Source organism: Corythoichthys intestinalis, chromosome 21, assembly GCF_030265065.1.
Source record: "Corythoichthys intestinalis isolate RoL2023-P3 chromosome 21, ASM3026506v1, whole genome shotgun sequence".
In the NCBI taxonomy this organism is placed as follows: Eukaryota; Metazoa; Chordata; class Actinopteri; order Syngnathiformes; family Syngnathidae; genus Corythoichthys; species Corythoichthys intestinalis.
This window is the reverse complement of record NC_080415.1, coordinates 35548958-35567554: the sequence shown is the minus strand read 5'-3', so window position 1 is coordinate 35567554 and position 18597 is coordinate 35548958. Positions and strand designations below refer to the sequence as shown.

The 18597-nt window shown below is 40.5% G+C and overlaps 1 protein-coding gene across 1 annotated transcript in view; it reads left to right on the top strand.

Annotated features, from left to right (window-relative positions):
* Positions 1-18597, top strand: part of LOC130909395 (dynein axonemal heavy chain 9-like) — a 238714-nt gene that overhangs the window by 86553 nt on the left and 133564 nt on the right. The window contains exons 27-32 of the mRNA XM_057825789.1: positions 4603-4764; positions 7250-7446; positions 10057-10219; positions 13398-13521; positions 15489-15631; positions 18400-18561. Of these exons, the coding sequence (XP_057681772.1) occupies positions 4603-4764; positions 7250-7446; positions 10057-10219; positions 13398-13521; positions 15489-15631; positions 18400-18561 (951 nt within the window). The remainder of the gene's footprint in view (positions 1-4602; positions 4765-7249; positions 7447-10056; positions 10220-13397; positions 13522-15488; positions 15632-18399; positions 18562-18597) is intronic.

Sequence of the window (18597 nt, the reverse complement as noted above, 5' to 3'; positions counted from 1 at the left end):
CAGCCGCACAGACAGACAACGCATGTAGGTTGCGATTGCTTTATAAGGAAAATCATGACTATAACGTCACGCGGAAGTATAGTCCTTTGCTCCACGCGCTCGTCTGTCACACGTGAAATGCGGGTTCGAATATGGAGACCTTCATTTAATTGCTTTTTTTAGGGCTGTCAAACGATTAAAATGTTTAATCGCGTTAATTACAGCTTAAAAATGAATTAATCGTAATTTATTGCAATTCAAACCATCTATAAAACATGTCATATCTTTCTGTAAATTATTGTTAGAATGGAAAGATAAGACAGAAGACGGATATATACATTCAACATACGGTACATAAGTACTGTATTAGTTTATTATAACAATAAATCAACAAGATGGCATTAATATTATTAACATTCTCTTAAAGCGATCCATGGATAGAAAGAATTGTAGTTCTTAAAAGATAAATGTTAGAACAAGTTATAGAAATGTTATATTAAAACCCCTCTTAATGTTTTCGTTTTAATAAAATTTGTAAACTTTTCAAACAAAAAATAAGACTAGTAGCTCGCCATTGTTGATGTCAATAATTACACAATGCTCATGGTGCTGAAACCCATAAAATCAGTCGCACCCAAGCACCAGCAGAAGGCGACAAACACCAAAAAACAAGTAACAAGCGGACATTCCACTCTGCTGTCATTTTAATCTGTTTGAGCAGGGCATGTGCGTTAATTGCGTCAAATATTTTAACGTGATTAATTTAAAAAATTAATTACCGCCCGTTAACACGATAATTTTGACAGCCCAACTTTTTTTTGCTCGTTTTGTGAAATATCGGCAGTGCTGTCCTGCACTCTATGGGGCAGCTTTAAATCTCATAACACTTTGTGTAATGACAATAAAGGCGTTCTATTCTATTCTATGCTATTCTATTCTCATCACTTTTCCGCTTGGGTTCAAATTGGAAGGGCAGAACCGACAACATGTTTACTGTATGTAGCTAACGAGTGACAATGTGGGAGTACGTCACCGCCCAGAGTGTGTTGCGTCGCCAACAACAATGGCGACCTACTAGTTAAACTAATTTTTCAAATTTTATAAAAACGAAAATATTAAGAGGGGGTCTGAATATCAAATGATTATTACACGTACTAACATTTATATTTTAAGAACTTCAAGAATTTCTGTCCGTGGTTCCCTTTTAAAAAACACCAGCTAGCTGTGAATCAAAAGGGATATCGCCTCAGTTAGATCATCATGCAGAGAAGGCAGCATCCAGGCCAGCCCCGCCCACTTCCCATAGACCCACAGAGACGCTCAGCATCCGATGGGCGGGATAAACCCAGCTTTTAGCCAATGAATCGTCTTGTTTCGCTGTAATGGAATAATGCACTTAACTCTGGAGACGCACCAGCGTCCACACTGTTTAAAGGACTGTGAAGCTGCACGAATCAATGAAAAGCAAGCCGCATCGTAACCAGTGATAAAAAGCTAAAAAAAATTGAGCGTGTTGTAGCACATATTTAGTCAATGACATATACAGTACACACAACAGTATACATTTGATCACTTATTTTTCGACATTTTGGGGGAAAGCTGAGCTTCCCTTGCAGTCTTTGAACAATTGTCAATGGTTGAAAAGGTTTGGCTTGTTCTCTTTATTTACATTGTACACAATTTCATTGGAATTTTGGTTTTGTCATGAATCTTTATCATCATAATCTTGATATCTAGGAGTATCTGAACATTATTTCTTATTTGTTGACAAATACTTGCGATCATTGGTCAGAAGTTTAGAAACTGATACAATTGCTCTCGGTACATTTGTGCCGTTAGGCACAAAATTTAAATATTTGCAATATTGTCTTATATTTTCAAATGATATGGTAAAGTTAAGTCTGATAATGAGTTCAAATGTTTTAAAGTTAATGAGGCTGAACTTTGAGATTTGACATAATTAACATCCCAAAGCTCAAGCCCTATTAACCCCACAAAAAGTTAGATCACAGAGTTGTGCAAGTGATGTAATAGCTCTGCACTATGCAAATGGACAACTGAATAACACCGAGTCCGACATATTCCCCTCTCTGCACAAGTACAGTAAGAAATGAAACCCGCCGAAGTACTATGAAAGTTTTTCTGTGACACAGGGTTTTATGAAAGTCACTGTGGACCCTTTTTAAGAAGGAGGACCGGAAGGTGTGTTTCAACTATAGAGGGATCACACTCCTCAGCCTCCCCGGTAAAGTCTATTGAGGGGTGCTGGAGAGGAGGGTCTGTTTGGAAGTCGTATATCGGATTCAGGAGGAGCAGTGTAGTTTTCACCCCGGCAGCGGAGCAGTGGACCAGCTCTACACCCTCTGCAGGGTCCTCGAGGGTGCATTGGAGTTCGCCCAACCGGTCTACATGTGTCTTGTGGCTTTTTTGAAGGCATTCGGCCCCGCCGAGTAGGAAGGCCGCCGCGGTGCGCACGGAAGCCTCGGGCGCGGGCCTGGGTGGAGCCGCCGCGGGTGCAGATCTTGGTGGTATTAGCAAATATTCAAACGAGAGCTTTGAAGGCGGAAGTGGAGAAGGGTTCCATGTGTTGAACATGGGTCAGGTTCGACCGTGTCCCTCGGGGAGTCCTGTTGGGGGTGCTTCGGGAGTACGGGGTACCGAGCCCCTTAGTAAGGGCTGTTTGGTCTCTGTATGACCAGTCTCAGAGTTTGGTCCGCATTGCCGGCAGTAAGTCGATTTGTTACCAGTGAGGGTTGGACTCTGCCAAGGTTGACTTTTGTCACTCATTCTGTTCATTACATTTATGGACAGAATTTCTAGGCGCAGCCGAAGCTTTGAGGGAGTCCGGTTTGGTGGAATCAGCATTACGGCTCTACTTTTTGCGGATGGTGTGGTTCTGTTGGTTTCATTAAGCCAAAATCTCCAACTCTGAATGGAGCAGTTCGCAACTGCGTGAAGCGGTCGGAATAAAGATCAGCACCTCCAATTTAGAGACCATGGTCCTCAGTCAGAAAAGAGTGGGGTGCCCCCTCCGGGTCAGGGATGAGATCCTGTCCCAAGTGGAGGAGTTGAAGTATCTTTAGGTCTTATTCAGGAGTGAAGGCAGCAAAAAGCGGACCGGTGCAGTGTCTGCGGTGATGCAGTCTCTGCATCACAACCAGTCCGTTGAGGTGAAGAAGGAGCTGAACCAAAATGCGAAGCTCTCAATTCACCAGTCGATCTACGTTCCTACCTTCAACTATGGTCACGAGCTATGGGTCATGACCGAAAGAACAAGATCCCGAATACAAGTGGGCGAAATGAGTTGTCTGGGCTCTCCCTTAGAGATAGGATGAGAAGCTCGGTCATCCAAGAGGGACTCAGGGTCGATCCGTTACTCCTCTGCATTGAGAGGAGCCAACTGAAGTGGCTCGGGCACCTGGTTCGGATGTGTCTGCAGTGATGCGGACTCTGCACCGGTCCGTTGTGATGGAGCTGAGCAAAAGGTGAAGCTCTAGATTTACCAGTCGACATCTACGTTCCTACCCTCACCTATGGTCACGAACTGTGGGTCATGACTGAAAGAACAAGATTCCGGATACAACTGCCTGAAATGAGTTTCCTCTGCAGGGTGTCCAGGCTTTCCTTTAGAGATAGGGTGAGAAGCTTGATCATCCCAGAGTTATTCCGGGTCGAGCCGCTACTCCTCCGCATGGAGAGGAGCCAGCTGAGGTGGCTCGGGCATCTTGCCTGGCACTGCCAGACTGTTCTCCCTGTATTTTTCAAACACTGAGAAAAAAGTCTGGGAACCAGCCCATTAACGGCCTCTCGAGCAGGTACAAAATCAATCGACAAATCAGATTCATTTATTTGCGTGACGTCTTCTTAACGAGCAACGTCACTCTTGTGCATCGGAAGTCGTCTCCACAACAACACAGATGGTGAACAGGAGAGCCGAGAATATGTTCCAATCCACGGTAAAATCTGTTTTAAATTACCAAAAACACATCGACACGAATCATTGACAACAGTCTGTCTCGCGCTAGCCATGTTGAATAAACTCCACTCTCCTCGTATGTTTACTTCCGCACGCAAGTCCCTCGTCCCGCCCGCCGCATTGATTGGTCCACTTCGCTGTCTGTTTGCTGTGGCTTGCTCCGCCCTGGAAATTGTATCCGCTGAATGGTGGCCAGACTCAATAGCTGGACTCATATCATTAGGAACAAAAAGATAGAATGTACCTGTACAATTCTAGGAAGTAAATACCCATGCATTCTTTCTTAAAACATCTCTGATTATAAAAATGTAAATGCACAGTGATGTACTTTATTCTCCTCTGGCTTTACTGCCTCTGGACAGATAAGAGGTTGGCACCCTCGTGGCTCTCTTCTGTACTTGAGCAGTAATTGCCTTTGCAGCACCACTGTTGTTGCAGACACCAAGGTAGAAAGTACTTCATAATATTTTAGACAACAGTACAAAAAGCACAAAAGCGGTTTTCTTCATTCCCAATAAAGCATCGAGCAGGCATTATTTATGCCACTTCACTGACATGCCTAACCTTCAAAACATTTCCCAACGTTGTGTAGTCAGAATTGGAATGAAAAAAAAAACACTAAGCTCCCTTTCTACCTTCCTGCCCAGGGCATTCTCTTCAGTACTGGTGAGTGTCTGAAAACCCCTCTGGACTTGTTGAAAATCTACCTGCACGAGTCCAATCGTGTCTACAGAGACAAGCTTATTGAGGAGAAGGACTTCCAGGTCTTTGATAAGCTGCAGGCGGACGCAGTGAAAAAGTTCTTTGAGGTAAGTTTTTCCAAAGTTTTGAAAAGGAAGACAAGGGAGGGGAGGTCATTAGGCTACCTGCTCTGCGGCTCGGACCTTGACATCGGTGAGCAGGGGAGAGATGGGTGAAAATAATACTCGTGGAACGGGTGGGTGGGTGTTGAGAGAAGAGAGCATTGTAGAGAATATTAATCAGGGTGGTATGGGGGTCTGCCTGTCAGGGTCTGTGCTGTCAAGCCTAGCAAATTGGAAAACATTTTAATGGTTTTCTGTCTTCTGCTTGGCTCGCAATCCTCCCTGGGTCCATTGCATGCACGCGATTCATACAGCAATAAAGAACTTGGCACTATGTACATACTTGCAGAAACAGAGACAATGTCTGTCAACTAATGAAAGAGTCAGAGTGCAATTTGCATCCTTTATTCAAGTTCTTTTTATACCGTAAACAAACAAGCAACACTTTAGAGACAGTCTGGACAGCGTGTAAGTCATTTTAGTATTATGTAAATGCACTTTGCATTAGAGCACAATATACAGTGGGGCAAATAGGTATGTAGTCAACCACTAATTGTGCAAGTTCTCCCACTTGAAAATATTAGAGAGGCCTGTAATTGTCAACATGGGTAAACCTCAACCATGAGAGACAGAATGTGGGAAAGAAAACAGAAAATCACATTGTTTAATTTTTAAAGAATTTATTTGCAAATCATGGTGGAAAATAAGTATTTGGTCAATACCAAAAGTTCATCTTAATACTTTATGATGTATCCTTTGTTGGCAATAACGGAGGCCAAACGTTTTCTGTAACTCTTCACAAGCTTTTCACACACTGTTGCTGGTATTTTGGCCCATTCCTCCATGCAGATCTCCTCTAGAGCAGTGATGTTTTGGGGCTGTCGGGCAACACAGACTTTCAACTCCCTCCACAGATTTTCTGTTGGGGTTGAGATCTGGAGACTGGCTAGGCCACTCCAGGACCTTGAAATGCTTCTTACGAAGCCACTCCTTTGTTGCCCTGGCTGTGTGTTTGGGATCATTGTCATGCTGAAAGACCCAGCCACGTCTCATCTTCAACGCCCTTGCTGATGGAAGGAGATTTTCACTCAAAATCTCTCCATACATGGCCCCATTCATTCTTTCCTTTACACAGATCTGTCGTCCTGTTCCCTTTGCAGAAAAACAGCCCCAAAGCATGTTTCCACCCCCATGCTTCACAGTAGGTATGGTCTTCTTCGGATGCAATTCAGTATTCTTTCTCCTCCAAACAAGAGAACCTGTTTTTCTACCAAAAAGTTCTATTTTGGTTTCATCTGACCATAACGCATTCTCAAACTCCACTTCTGGATCATCCAAATGCTCTCTAGCGAACCGCAGACGGGCCTGGACGTGTACTGGCTTCAGCAGGGGGACACGTCTGGCATTGCAGGATTTGAGTCCCTGGCGGCGCATTGTGTTACTGATTGTAGCCTTTGTTACTGGGGTCCTAGCTCTCTGTAGGTCATTCACTAGGTCCCCCCGTGTGGTTGTGGGATTTTTGCTCACCGTTCTTGTTACCATTTTGACGCCACGGGGTGAGATCTTGCATGGAGCCCCAGATCGAGGGAGATTATCAGTGGTCTTGTATGTCCTCCATTTTCTAATAATTGCTCCCACAGTTGATTTCTTTACACCAAGTGTTTTCCCAGCCTAGTGCAGGTCTGCAATTTTGTCTCTGGTGTCCTTCGACAGCTTTTGTGGAGTTTGGAGTGTGACTGACTGAGGTTGTGGACAGGTGTCTGTTATACCGATAATGAGTTAAAACAGGTGCCATTAATACAGGTAACGAGTAGAGCCTTGTTAGACCTCGTTAGTAGAAGTTAGACCTCTTTTACAGGCAGAAATCTTGCTTATTTGTAAGTGACCAAATACGTATTTTCCACTCTAATTTGGAAATAGATTCTTTAAAAAATCAAACAATGTGATTTTCTGTTTTTTTTTCTCCACATTCTGTCTCTCATGGTTGAGGTTTACCCATGTTGACAATTACAGGCCTCTCAAATCTTTTCAAGTAGGAGAACTTGCACAATTTCTGGTTGACTAAATACTTATTTGCTCCACTGTACATACTTCTAGAAACAGAGACAATGTCTGTCAACTAATGAGAGTCATAGTGCAATTTGCATCCTTTATTCAAGTTCTTTTTTAAACCGTAAACAAACAAGCAACTCTTTAGAGACAGTCTGGACAGCGTGTAAGTCATTTTAGTATTATGTAAATGCACTTTGCAATAGAGCACAATATAGCTGTGAATTGGAAATAGCGCGGGAGGTTGGCGGGGAAAATAATACCGTATCTCTCCAGTGAAATATTCGGAATAGTTGCTGAATTGAAAATGAACTAGGTCAACCTCTGCGACACTGCGATATTCAGCTGTGCCCCTGTCTAAACTGTTTAAGCATAACACTAATGTTATGCTGACAAGGGTCGTGTGTGTATGTGCATGCCCATGTGTGACTTCCTCCCTAAGGACATGGCAGGGAGTCTGGAAAAGACCCAGAAGATGAACCTGTACTGCCATTTTGCCCACGGCCTTGGGGAGGCCAGGTACATGGCTGTGGAATCCTGGAGCAGCCTCAGTAAAAACCTGCTGGAGGTACTGGACAGCTACAACGAGGTCAACACCACACTCAACCTGGTGCTGTTTGAGGATGCCATGGCTCACATGTGAGTGGAAGATTACAAACCCGAGGGACAATAGGGGGAGACTCCAAAAAAAGTATCGAGATGAAGTGCTTCTGTCATTTCGGCAATTGTCTGTCAAAGAGATAGACTGGTTTTGCAGGTTTTTTAAGATGAATAGGTCTATTTTGTTTTATAGACTGTCAAAAGCAGAGATGTGGGACTGTCAGAAGTTATTTGCAATTGCTTACAAAAAAAAGTCGGCACAAACTAGAATGTCATTCAGTAGCGACAGTCGCGACTTCGAATCGGTGCCAAGTTCTCACATCAGCTCTCGGGTTGTCAGGTTCGCTCAGTATTATTCACTGAAGTAAATTTTAGGGTTAGAGAGATTTTTAGAGAGATAAAAACATTTTTAAAACGATATCGGATAATATTGACATCGGTTTTGGGCCAATATGCCTTTGAACAAGGGCTGGTCACAGTTTAGCTTAGCACTGCAGTTGTGCTCCTTGACCATTAGGATGAGTTCATATTGCAGGTCTTAATGCACAAATCAGATTTTTTTTGTGTTTTTCCGACTCGAGTGAGGTATTAACGTGACAATCTGAATGGAACTGGTCGCATAAAAGAAGACCATTTCAAATCCGATCTAGGTCACTTTCGTATGTGGTTAAAATCCAATATGGGCCAGATTTTTCCAGAATGTGGCTGAGGTCTGAACTGTCAAGTTTCCCAAATCAGAATTCATGCAGCAATTACATCTTTCAACTTTGAATATGAGACTAAACGGGAATTATTTATGTCTGTTATTTGAAGTGTTGTTTTTGGCAGCCATTTTAATTTTCGTCTTAGTCTTTTGGACGAAAATACTTATTAGTCTTGGTCATATTTTAGTCATTTCAAAATGTGTTCGTCTTCGTGTAGTTTTAGTCAACAAAAAGTCAGACAAATTTCGTCAAGTTTTAGTCGACAATGTTCAAAATGTTTTTGTATGCAAATTTCAAAAGTTTTAGTCCATGAATAAATACTTTGATGGGCTCATAATTAGAGATTACAAGGACATCAACATCTTCATGATAATAATACACACTCACACATTACTTGTACTTAAACTTACCTGCACGTCACGAAATGTATGTAAAAAGTTTTCCAAGAGATTCACAGTGCTAAATGCTAATGCTAACGCGAACGCTATGCTAACGCTAAAGTTTAGTGTGTGATGATCACTCAGCACAGACCTTTAATGGCTAAAGCAACATGGCATAGCCAGGATAAGTAAACAAAACATAACCAGCAGCACCTGACATTTTTACAAAAGGAGCCTGGATTGGGCACACACGCGTGTTTGTGTGTGTGTGGGGGGGGGGGGGGGGGGAGAGGATCGGGGGGAGGCGCAGCACATCACATGAGTGACACGACCAAACACTGCTGAGATGCCTGCTAACTACACATAAGATAAGAAAATATCACACATTGTGAAGTTATAACGGAAACTATTGCGAATTTCCATCTAATCTCGTCAGACGACAGCTGGCATCCATCTCGTCATGTTTTAACTTTTTAAGTCGTCATCGTAACGTCATCGTCATGAAAAAAATTGTTTTTTTGACGAAACGTTTTCGTTGTCTTCATCGTTGAGGAAAAAAACACTAGGTTTGGGCCACTATGCATGTTGCCTTAAAACTGAATGTAGAAGCCTTCTGCCTTGGCACAAGGGCTGGTCACAGCTTAGCATAGCACTTATGCTTATTGACCATTAGATGTCTCCAAACTAAGATGCTAGGGATTTGTTATGTGAGCAGACCATTTGAGCTGGGTATCACAATATTATTAGCCATAAAACGTTAAGTCCACGACCGAATATATCAGTATCGGATTTTTGGAGTGGAAAGTATCAGGAAATCGGTTATCGGTTAAAACATTATTATCGAATAACTCTAGTAAATATGTTAACTTAGTATGCGATTTGTTTAGAACTGTTTATCAAGAAATACTTCCCAAAAAGACCAAAAACATTGTGCGAGAAAAGAGCAAATTATAGTTGGCAGCCTTGAAGAGCACCCTGAAGAGTGCCAGACGCCATCTGTCAAGCACGGCGGCCGTAATGTGATGGTTTTGGGTTGATTTGGTAATGGAGGACTTGAACAGGGTCGAAGGGTTTTTGAATAAAGAAGGCTAGCCCTCTATTTTGCAACGCAACCTTGTAGACAGCGCTTAATTGGAACAAATTTCATTCTACAGTAGGACAATGACCCAAAGCACACCTACAATTTATGCAAGATCTATTTAGGGAAGAAGCATCCAGCTGGTATTCCATTTGTAATAAAATGGCCAGCACATTCACCAGATCTCAACCCCATTGAGATGTTGTGGGAGAAGCTTTACCATATTATATGTGAGAAGAGCTCAGAAAGCCCATCCAGCCAATCATTAGGAGCGTCTTGTATTGTAATAGTAGTAGTAGTAATAATAGTATATGTAAATGTTACAGACTGTGAGAACGTGGTAAAATACACTAAATAAATCTCATTGCGTTGCATTTTTTCTGTTTCTTTCATGAATCAGGTTGCTTTTACAGCAAACATCTTCTATACATTTTATCATCCACTTCTGCCCTTACATTCATCTGCCTGTTTGTACCTCCACACACAGCTGCCGTATAAATCGAATCCTTGAGTCTCCACGGGGTAACGCACTGCTGGTCGGAGTAGGCGGGAGTGGCAAGCAGAGTCTGACCCGACTGGCTGCTTTCATCTCTAATCTGGAGGTTTTCCAAATCACCTTGAAAAAGGGTTACGGTATCACAGACCTCAAAGTAAGTGCAAAATTGCACAACGAAAGTTGGCGAATGTAAGTTTTGTTGCCAGCTAGGCTCCAACTATGCAATACAACAATAGAACAGAGATGCACAGTAATACAAAGCACAGTGGTACCGTGACATACGATCACTTCGACACACGATCTTTTTGACATCCGACGTAAAATTTGACTCGCCATTTGTTTCTACATCTGATAACTTGCTCATAATACGACGATTAATGACAGCGCCACAGTTTGTTTTCCTGCAGTTGACGCCAACAAGAACACAACATTAAAAGAAAAAGTAAGATCTCGACCGCACCTTTCTCACTCTGTCACATCGTTGAGGTTCAGCACACAAAACAAATCCGCCACATTAGAGCTAGAGATGTCCCGATAAATCGGGATGCCGATCGATTGGGTCCGATCATGTCATTTTCAAAGTATCGGAATCGGCAAAAGAATATCAGCCATGCCTTTTTTTAAATACATATATATATATATACATATATATTTTTTAATTAAATCGTTTTCTAATTGTATTTAACGTTACAGACATAATATGTTACACTCACCTAGTCTTTAGTTTAGGCTTAAGGTAGGGTTATCAAATTTATCCCAATAACGGCAGTGATTTTTTTTTTTTTTTTAATGTATCACGTTTAAATATTTAACGCAATTAATGCATGCGCTGCACGACCCACTCACGCATTGTCACACTCAATCTGTAATTGCGCCGTTTTACCTATATAGAGAGATAAAAGGCAGCGCAAAATGAGTAGAGTGAAATTTGGCAGCCTTTGGAGCCTTTTTTTAATTGGCTAAAGCCTTACAATCCCTCTCCCTACGATAAGAAATATCACAGGAAGCAATGTGGGGAAGCAAGGTAGCACTTGATCTTTTTCTTAATACCGTGTGTTATTTGCCAACGCAGAGAAGATATATGAATTGGTAGCACTACGCACAGTCATGGTTCCACTTCCCATCATGCATTTGGCCATGGCTACTAGAGCTGGGAATCTTTGGGCACCTAACGATTCGATTACGATTACGATTCAGAGGCTCCGATTCGATTATAAAACGATTATTGATGCACCCCCCTCCTTTTTTTGTTTTGTTTTTTGTTTTAAATGTTTTGTACATTAGTTCCAAAATTGTTCAAAAATACTCTCAGGCTAAACCAAACTACTATTTCAGTATCAAGTTAACATATAGCAGTAAAAAAAAAAAATACAAAAATAACAGTAAATAAAAAACTCTAGTCCCCATTCTATATCAGCAGCTTTAAACTACATTCAATTATTTTAATGTTGTGAATCAACCGTTAAAGTTGTTAAAATTGCTCCCGTCGTTTCATAATTTCCCTTTTGTCTACTTTCGACATGTGAAAGTTTTGAAACTATTTTAAAGATAGATTCAAATCAATATTTTACCGATTTAGGAGTATTTTAGATAAAAAGTTAATTAGGTTTGCTTGGAAGGTTCGCTACAACAGCCTTGCAGGGAAGTGTACTGCTTTAAGATGGCGGCCGTTTACTACGCCCGCATCTAGCTTTTTGTAGCTGTGCTGCTAACGCTACCGTATCTATATTGCATCTAGTCCTATATAAATGATATCTACCGTAACATTATGTGGATGTACTTTGTAGCAGCTTTTCGGCAGCAGTCAGGTATGTTGTTGTGTTTTTCTATCTCGTGGCATGAGTTGAGCTAGAGCCGTGAGTTGAGCATTGGCATTACCCGAGGGGCCGGGTAATGAGAAGCATGATGTTTAGCTACTCTCGCTTCGTTCCTCATTGCGTCCCGAAGACCGCGCGGCACGCTGAGTGTGTTGTACTTCCGCTTTACTTCGCATATTTCAATAATCGGAATTTGGATGTTTGTGAATCGTTCTCAAATCTTCCACGGCCGAATCGCGAATAATCTAAGAATCGGAAATTTTGCACACCTCTAATGGCTACAGTATCATTTACTGAAAGCGCAAAATGAGTAGAGTGAAATTTGGCAGCCTTTGGAGCCTTTTTTTATTTGGCTAAAGCCTTACAATCCCTCTCCCTACGATAAGAAATATCACGCGAAGCAATGTGGGGAAGCAAGGTAGAACTTGATCTTTTTCTTAACACCATGTGTTATTTGCCAACGCAGAGAAGATATATGAATTGGTACCACGACGCACAGTCATGGTTGCACTTCTCATCATGCATTTGGGCAGAACAGTTAAATGGCTACAGTATCATTTACTGAAAGCTCAACAAATACACTAGATGGCAATATTTAGTCACAATATACAAAGTCACATTTATCCTTTAAGAATTAGTTTTTCTATCCATGGATCCCCCTCACAGAAAGAATGTTAATAATGTAAATGCCATCTTGGGGATTTACTGTCATAATAAACAAATACAGTACTTATGTCCTGTATGTTGAATGTATATATTCGTCCGAGTTTTATTCATTTTTTTCTTAATGCATTGCCAAAATGTATATGATCGGGAAAAATTATCGGGAATGATTGGAATTGAATCGGGAGCAAAAAAAAGCAATCTGATTGGGAAATATCGGGATCGGCAGATACTCAAAAACGATCGGATCGGGAGCAAAAAAACATGATCGGAACACCCCTAATTAGAACCCAATTTGTTATTATTAGTTTCATGTATGAATATTCCGATTTTTATTTAGAATTTATTCGTTTTGTTATGTGGAATTGCCATTTGTAATAGTACCAGCAGTATTTATTAAGGATTTAGTGTAGGTTTTGGGGCTGTGGAACGAATTAATGGAATTATAATGTATTCTTATGGGAAAATCCTGCTCGACATGCGACCATTTCAATTTATAAACAAGGTCCAGGAACGAATTAACTTCATATGTAGAGGTACCACTGTATTAAAGATAAACGGCTTACATTGTGGCATCTCCAGTAGTGGTTTAGGTGGAAATGACCTTTTTTTTTTTCTTTTTGAACAAAACAAAATCTGGCATATTTCAGTTTAACGTCCATCTTCCATGCTCTCTATTCATATTTGACTTGTTTACATTTAAAACTGCTGCTGGATTTATCAACATAATCCCTCCACTATCCAAACACTGCTCGAAATTTACATGGCATCCCCATCGTAAAAGTCTTGTATCCTCCTGCTGCAGAATTTGGTTATGCGTCACTCACCCACTCTTGTGTTTCTCTCACCCAGAGTGACCTGGCTTCGCTCTACATCAAAGCTGGCGTGAAGAATATTGGCACAGTGCTCTTAATGACTGATGCCCAAGTGGCAGACGAGAGGTTTCTCGTTCTGGTCAACGATCTGTTGGCATCGGGTAACGGCAGGCTTCACTAATTACTGTCTGTCATGTTTTGCAAGAGAGAGAAAGGCTTTAGCTACAGTATGTCACAGCCAACATAATGGTGGTGCCATTTCTCCAGCACGCCTCTCAACATGTTACTGGGTGACAAATTTCAAATGGACAAAGCATATAAGGGTTATGTTTTTATTGGCGGGTGAAAAAATAATTAATTCCATGTTGGTGAAAAATGAGCTTAAAAGATCCTTTTAAATTTTGCAATATTTTGGCATCATTAAAAAAGAATTTCTCTGTACTCGGAGGTTCTGATTGAATTTAGTAAAGAGGTGACGTATTAAGTCTATTCATTTCACATCAAATTTCAAAGCACACTCTTTTGTATGAAAATTTACTGTTTGGAGTTTGTGTTGTAACCTTTATAAAAAGAAAGGAGACAACTTTATTATCTAACAATAATTCAAGTGCGAATATACTTCTCCAAAACACAATATAAACGGACACTTAAGACACCTATTAGCATAATGGCTAACTAGCTTAGCGCTCCGTGCTAAGAGTCACGTCTGACGAAGGCACGCTGGATTTAACAACACACACAACTCAAGACAATCCAAGTCTCGTGTAAATATTATTGATTCAGCAACTAAACGCGAGTGTAGCAGTGAACTCGCTCTCTCTTTTCTCCTGCTTTAATCAATGGCACGTGCGCAGCCTCACATTACACACAAACAAGGACCCTAACGGGACTGCTCATAGCATTGTCTATACTGTTTGTCATCACTGTTAATTAGCATCATATCTAAATTTTTTTCAGTATTTTTTTTTTTTTTCAAATTGTTCAGCAATGTAATCATAGCAAGTTTCCGATATCTAAAATAAATTAGGGCTGCCGCTGTCGAAAAATTTTAGTAGTCGATTAATCGAAGAACTAGTTCGAATAATCGAGTAATCGGATAAGGAACACAAAAAATTGAAATACCTTAGCTGAGCCTCAAACGGTATAAAAACAATATACAAATGAGCATTTAAGTACAACAAAAGATTAATTGGCAAACTTACATAGCTAATGTCCGCTAGCTTAAATGCTATAAAATGCTTAAAAAATTTTTTTTTACAGAGCTCTTAAAAAATGGTTCAAACACATATCCCCACAGAAAATGGGTAAATACACATACAAACAAAATTACAAATGCTAGGACTTAACTACTTCGCAAGGACAGTACAATGATGTATAATACATGTTTTTGGATAGTTATTTTAAGATTTAGTGGTACTTAAAGGGTTAATACCGAATTATCTCAAAATACACGTTAGATAGCTGGCCTAGCAACGGAACTCGTTCGTAACCCGGGACTACCTGTATTTACACTCACAGTAATGATAATACCGTATCGGCCCAAATATAAGACGGCCCTGATTATAAGACGACCCCCTCTTTTTCAAGACTCAAATTTGAAAAAAAGATTTTTTGAACACCAAATTAATTTTTATACAGAATACAATTATAGTACATCTGAAACAAATGATTATGACAATATATGTGAGAGAAAAAACATGTTATTTTGCCTCATTCAAATCTTAATATCTGATCATTTAAATATGTAAACTGTAGTGCAATCACATTTGTAAATGAATGGCATCAGGTTTTTGAAATATAAATAAACCAATCTATTGTGATAAAACAACAAAATTGAAATAACTGCATTAACTATCAAAGTGAGGTATAACTAACTGTAGTCTTGAAACAAATCTGAATAAGGAAAAACATTGCAATAAAATAACACAAACTGGTTAAACTTGAGAGTAGCTGAGACCTGTCATGACCGAACATCGCTTCAATGATATCTGGTGCCATCTAGTGTCGTGAATGGGTATCACGTCTAGGCCGCGAATATAAGACGCCCCCCACTTTTTCATTCTTATTTCAATGCAAAAAACACCGTCTTATATACAATACGGTAATATGCATCCCGTTTTTATTCAAGGAGAGATTCCCGACCTGATCCCCGACGATGAGGTGGAGAACATCATCAGCAGTGTGAGACCAGAGGTACGCAGCTCAGGATTGATGGATACAAGAGAAAACTGCTGGAAGTTCTTCATCGACCGGGTTCGCAGACAGCTCAAGGTGAACTAATCAGATACTCAGACACATACAGTACAAAGAGCTGTGTGTTCGGTTACTGTGCATTTCACAACTAATGATCCAGAGAAAGTTGTTCTTAGTGACTCTCCTCAGGGAAAGCGGGGGGAAAGTTTGCCGTTAATTTGTCTCAGAATCTGTACCTCTGTTTGATCTCCATCGCCTCCTAATATAGTTTCAGCACGCTGCTTCTCACCTCACACCTAATTTATGATAGCAGCACAAAAACATTTTCATAGATAGGTAAATTGCTGGCTTGAAGATGAACCTCTCCCCAGACAATTTCCCCTTAATGATCTTTAGGAATACTTTCAATGGAGGCGGTCTTTGTCATAAATCACAGCTATGAGCGGGAAAAGCTGCTGTTTTGCTGGTGATCATATCATAAACGCTTAAACATTTTGTTCTCCCTTGGGGACTGAGAATTCTAGTGGGGTTGCTTATCCTGTCAGTATTACCGTGCAGCCCCATCACTAACCATATCCACCTCAGTGTCTCGCTCCGAGCTCTACACTCTGAGCTAGGGGAGTGAATAAATGAGGAAGGCAATCCCCAATTGTCAGGCGGCAAGCCGGTACAGACTGGACATGTAATGATGTGAAATGATATGTCTGAATATAAGAGAAAGTCTAGTTTAGTGTGAGAAAGAAAACAAAATCTAAGACGTGCCTTAAGAGAAGGCGTTATTGATAAGGAACTAACTACTTTCAGTAACACTTTATTTGACAGTGGCGTCATAAGACTGTCATAAAACCGTCATAATTATGACATGACGCTGTCATGAGCATTCATTAATGCTCATGACATATGTCATTAAGTGTTATCTGGCACCTGCTGTCAACACTGTTGTTGTCCAGCATGCATTGCTTCCCTACAGATGTAAATGATCATCAAAATTCATGTTCGATGCTAACTATTTCTTCAATTACTACTCCAGTTGTTCCATTAATTGCTAGTTATGGCATTTGGTAACACTTTATTTGACAGTGGTGCCATAAGACTGTCATAAGACCGTTATAACTATGTCATGACGCTGTCATGAGCAATAATGAATGCTTATCATAGATGTCATTAAGTGTTATCTGGAACCTGCTGTCAACAGTGTTGTCGTCTAACATGCCTCCTAGCATGCATTGCAGTGCTACAGACCAAATTAACCACCGTGAAGCTTTAAACCAATTAGCTGCAAAGCTTCATTGTTTCAAAAATCTTCATTTGGCCATCACTGCTCCCTTGTTGAAGACTCTGCTGCCACCTGCTGTCAACATTGTTATCGTTCAACATGCCTCCTAGCATGCATTGCAGTGCTACAGACCAAATGAACCACCATGAAGCTTAGAACCAATTAGCTGCAAAGCTTCATTGCTTCAAGAATCTTCACTTGGCCATCACTGCTCCCTTGGGGGAGATCAAAATTCATGTTCTGTGCTAATTGTTTCTTCAGTTACTATTCCAGTTGTTTCATTGATTGCTAGTAATGGTATTTGGTTACACTTTATTTGACAGTGTTGTCATACGACAATGATGATTATGAAATGACACCGTCATGAGCATTAACGAATGCTTATGACAGATGTCATTAAGGGTCATCTGGCACCTGCTGTCAACACCCTTGTCATCCAACATGCCTCTTAGCATGCATTGCAACGCTACAGATGTAAATAACAATCAAAATTCATGTTCCGTGCTAATTGTTTCTTCAGTTACTGTTCCAGTTGTTTCAATAATTGCTAGTTTTGGTATTTGGTAATACTTTATCTGACAGTGGCACCATAAGACTGTCAGAAGACAATCATAAATATGACATCCTAATGAGCATTAATAAATGTTTATAACAGATGTTATTTAGTGTCGTCCGGCAACTTATCTCACTTTTCAATGGATGTAAAAGATGCGGACTGGACATAAAAGGGGTTTGTGACACAATTTGCCGGATGACACTTAATAACAGCTGTCATATTCATTCATAAATGTTCATGACAGTGTCATGTCATAACTATGATGGTCTTACGACAGTCTTATGACACCACTGTCAAATAAAGTGTTACCTTATTTTCTATTCTACTCTTCCACAACTGGTCATATTTTGGGGTTGAGTGCCTTTTTATATGAGGGATGGGCAGCTTTTAGCCGAGAATGAAACTGCAAAAAGTTGATATTAATAAGTTTTATCTTCCTTGAAAAAAGGCACAAAATATTCAATGTGCTGTACATCACGTTAACATTAACATCAGCAGAAACAAGGCAATAACAATCAATTAAGAAATAAAAATAAAACATAAGTATAGAAGTTCAGAACAAAACAAAACTGTTTTTTCATTAATTGAATATTTTTGAACACCATGGGCAGTTAGATGTGCTACAGTCAACAGTCAACTCTTCCTTTACTACATTCAACAAAAGTTTCATCATGGCAGATTTATTTGCCGTTATCAGAGTTGATGATGATGATCAGAGAGTCCTTGGAGTTTGCCTTCTGTATGTTTGTTTCTTGAGCATGATGGAGCATCTGGTTGGGCCTCAAATCAAGCCAGCTGTTAGTCTCCAATCAGTCCTGCATAGCCCAGAGCTCACCACAATCTTTTAATTCACAAGCCTGCCAGAGGGTTTATTTGCTTAATGATGTAGCTCCAAATAATTTGCTCTGTTTCCCATTTTTCATGTTGATTGTAGGGAGTACTAATCATTGAAGGATCCAACCTCATACGCAGTGTGTGTGTGCGTGTGTGTTTGTGCGGTTGTGTGATTGCTAGGTGGCTTTGTGTTTTTCACCAGTAGGCAGTAAACTGAGAGTTCGTAGCAGGAAGTTCCCTGCTGTGGTCAACTGCACGTCTATCGACTGGTTCCATGAATGGCCGCAGGCGGCACTGGAATCGGTCAGCCTCAGGTTCCTGCAAGAAGTGGACAACATTGAAGTAAGACCTGCTCATGAATAGGTTTTGCTGTATTTG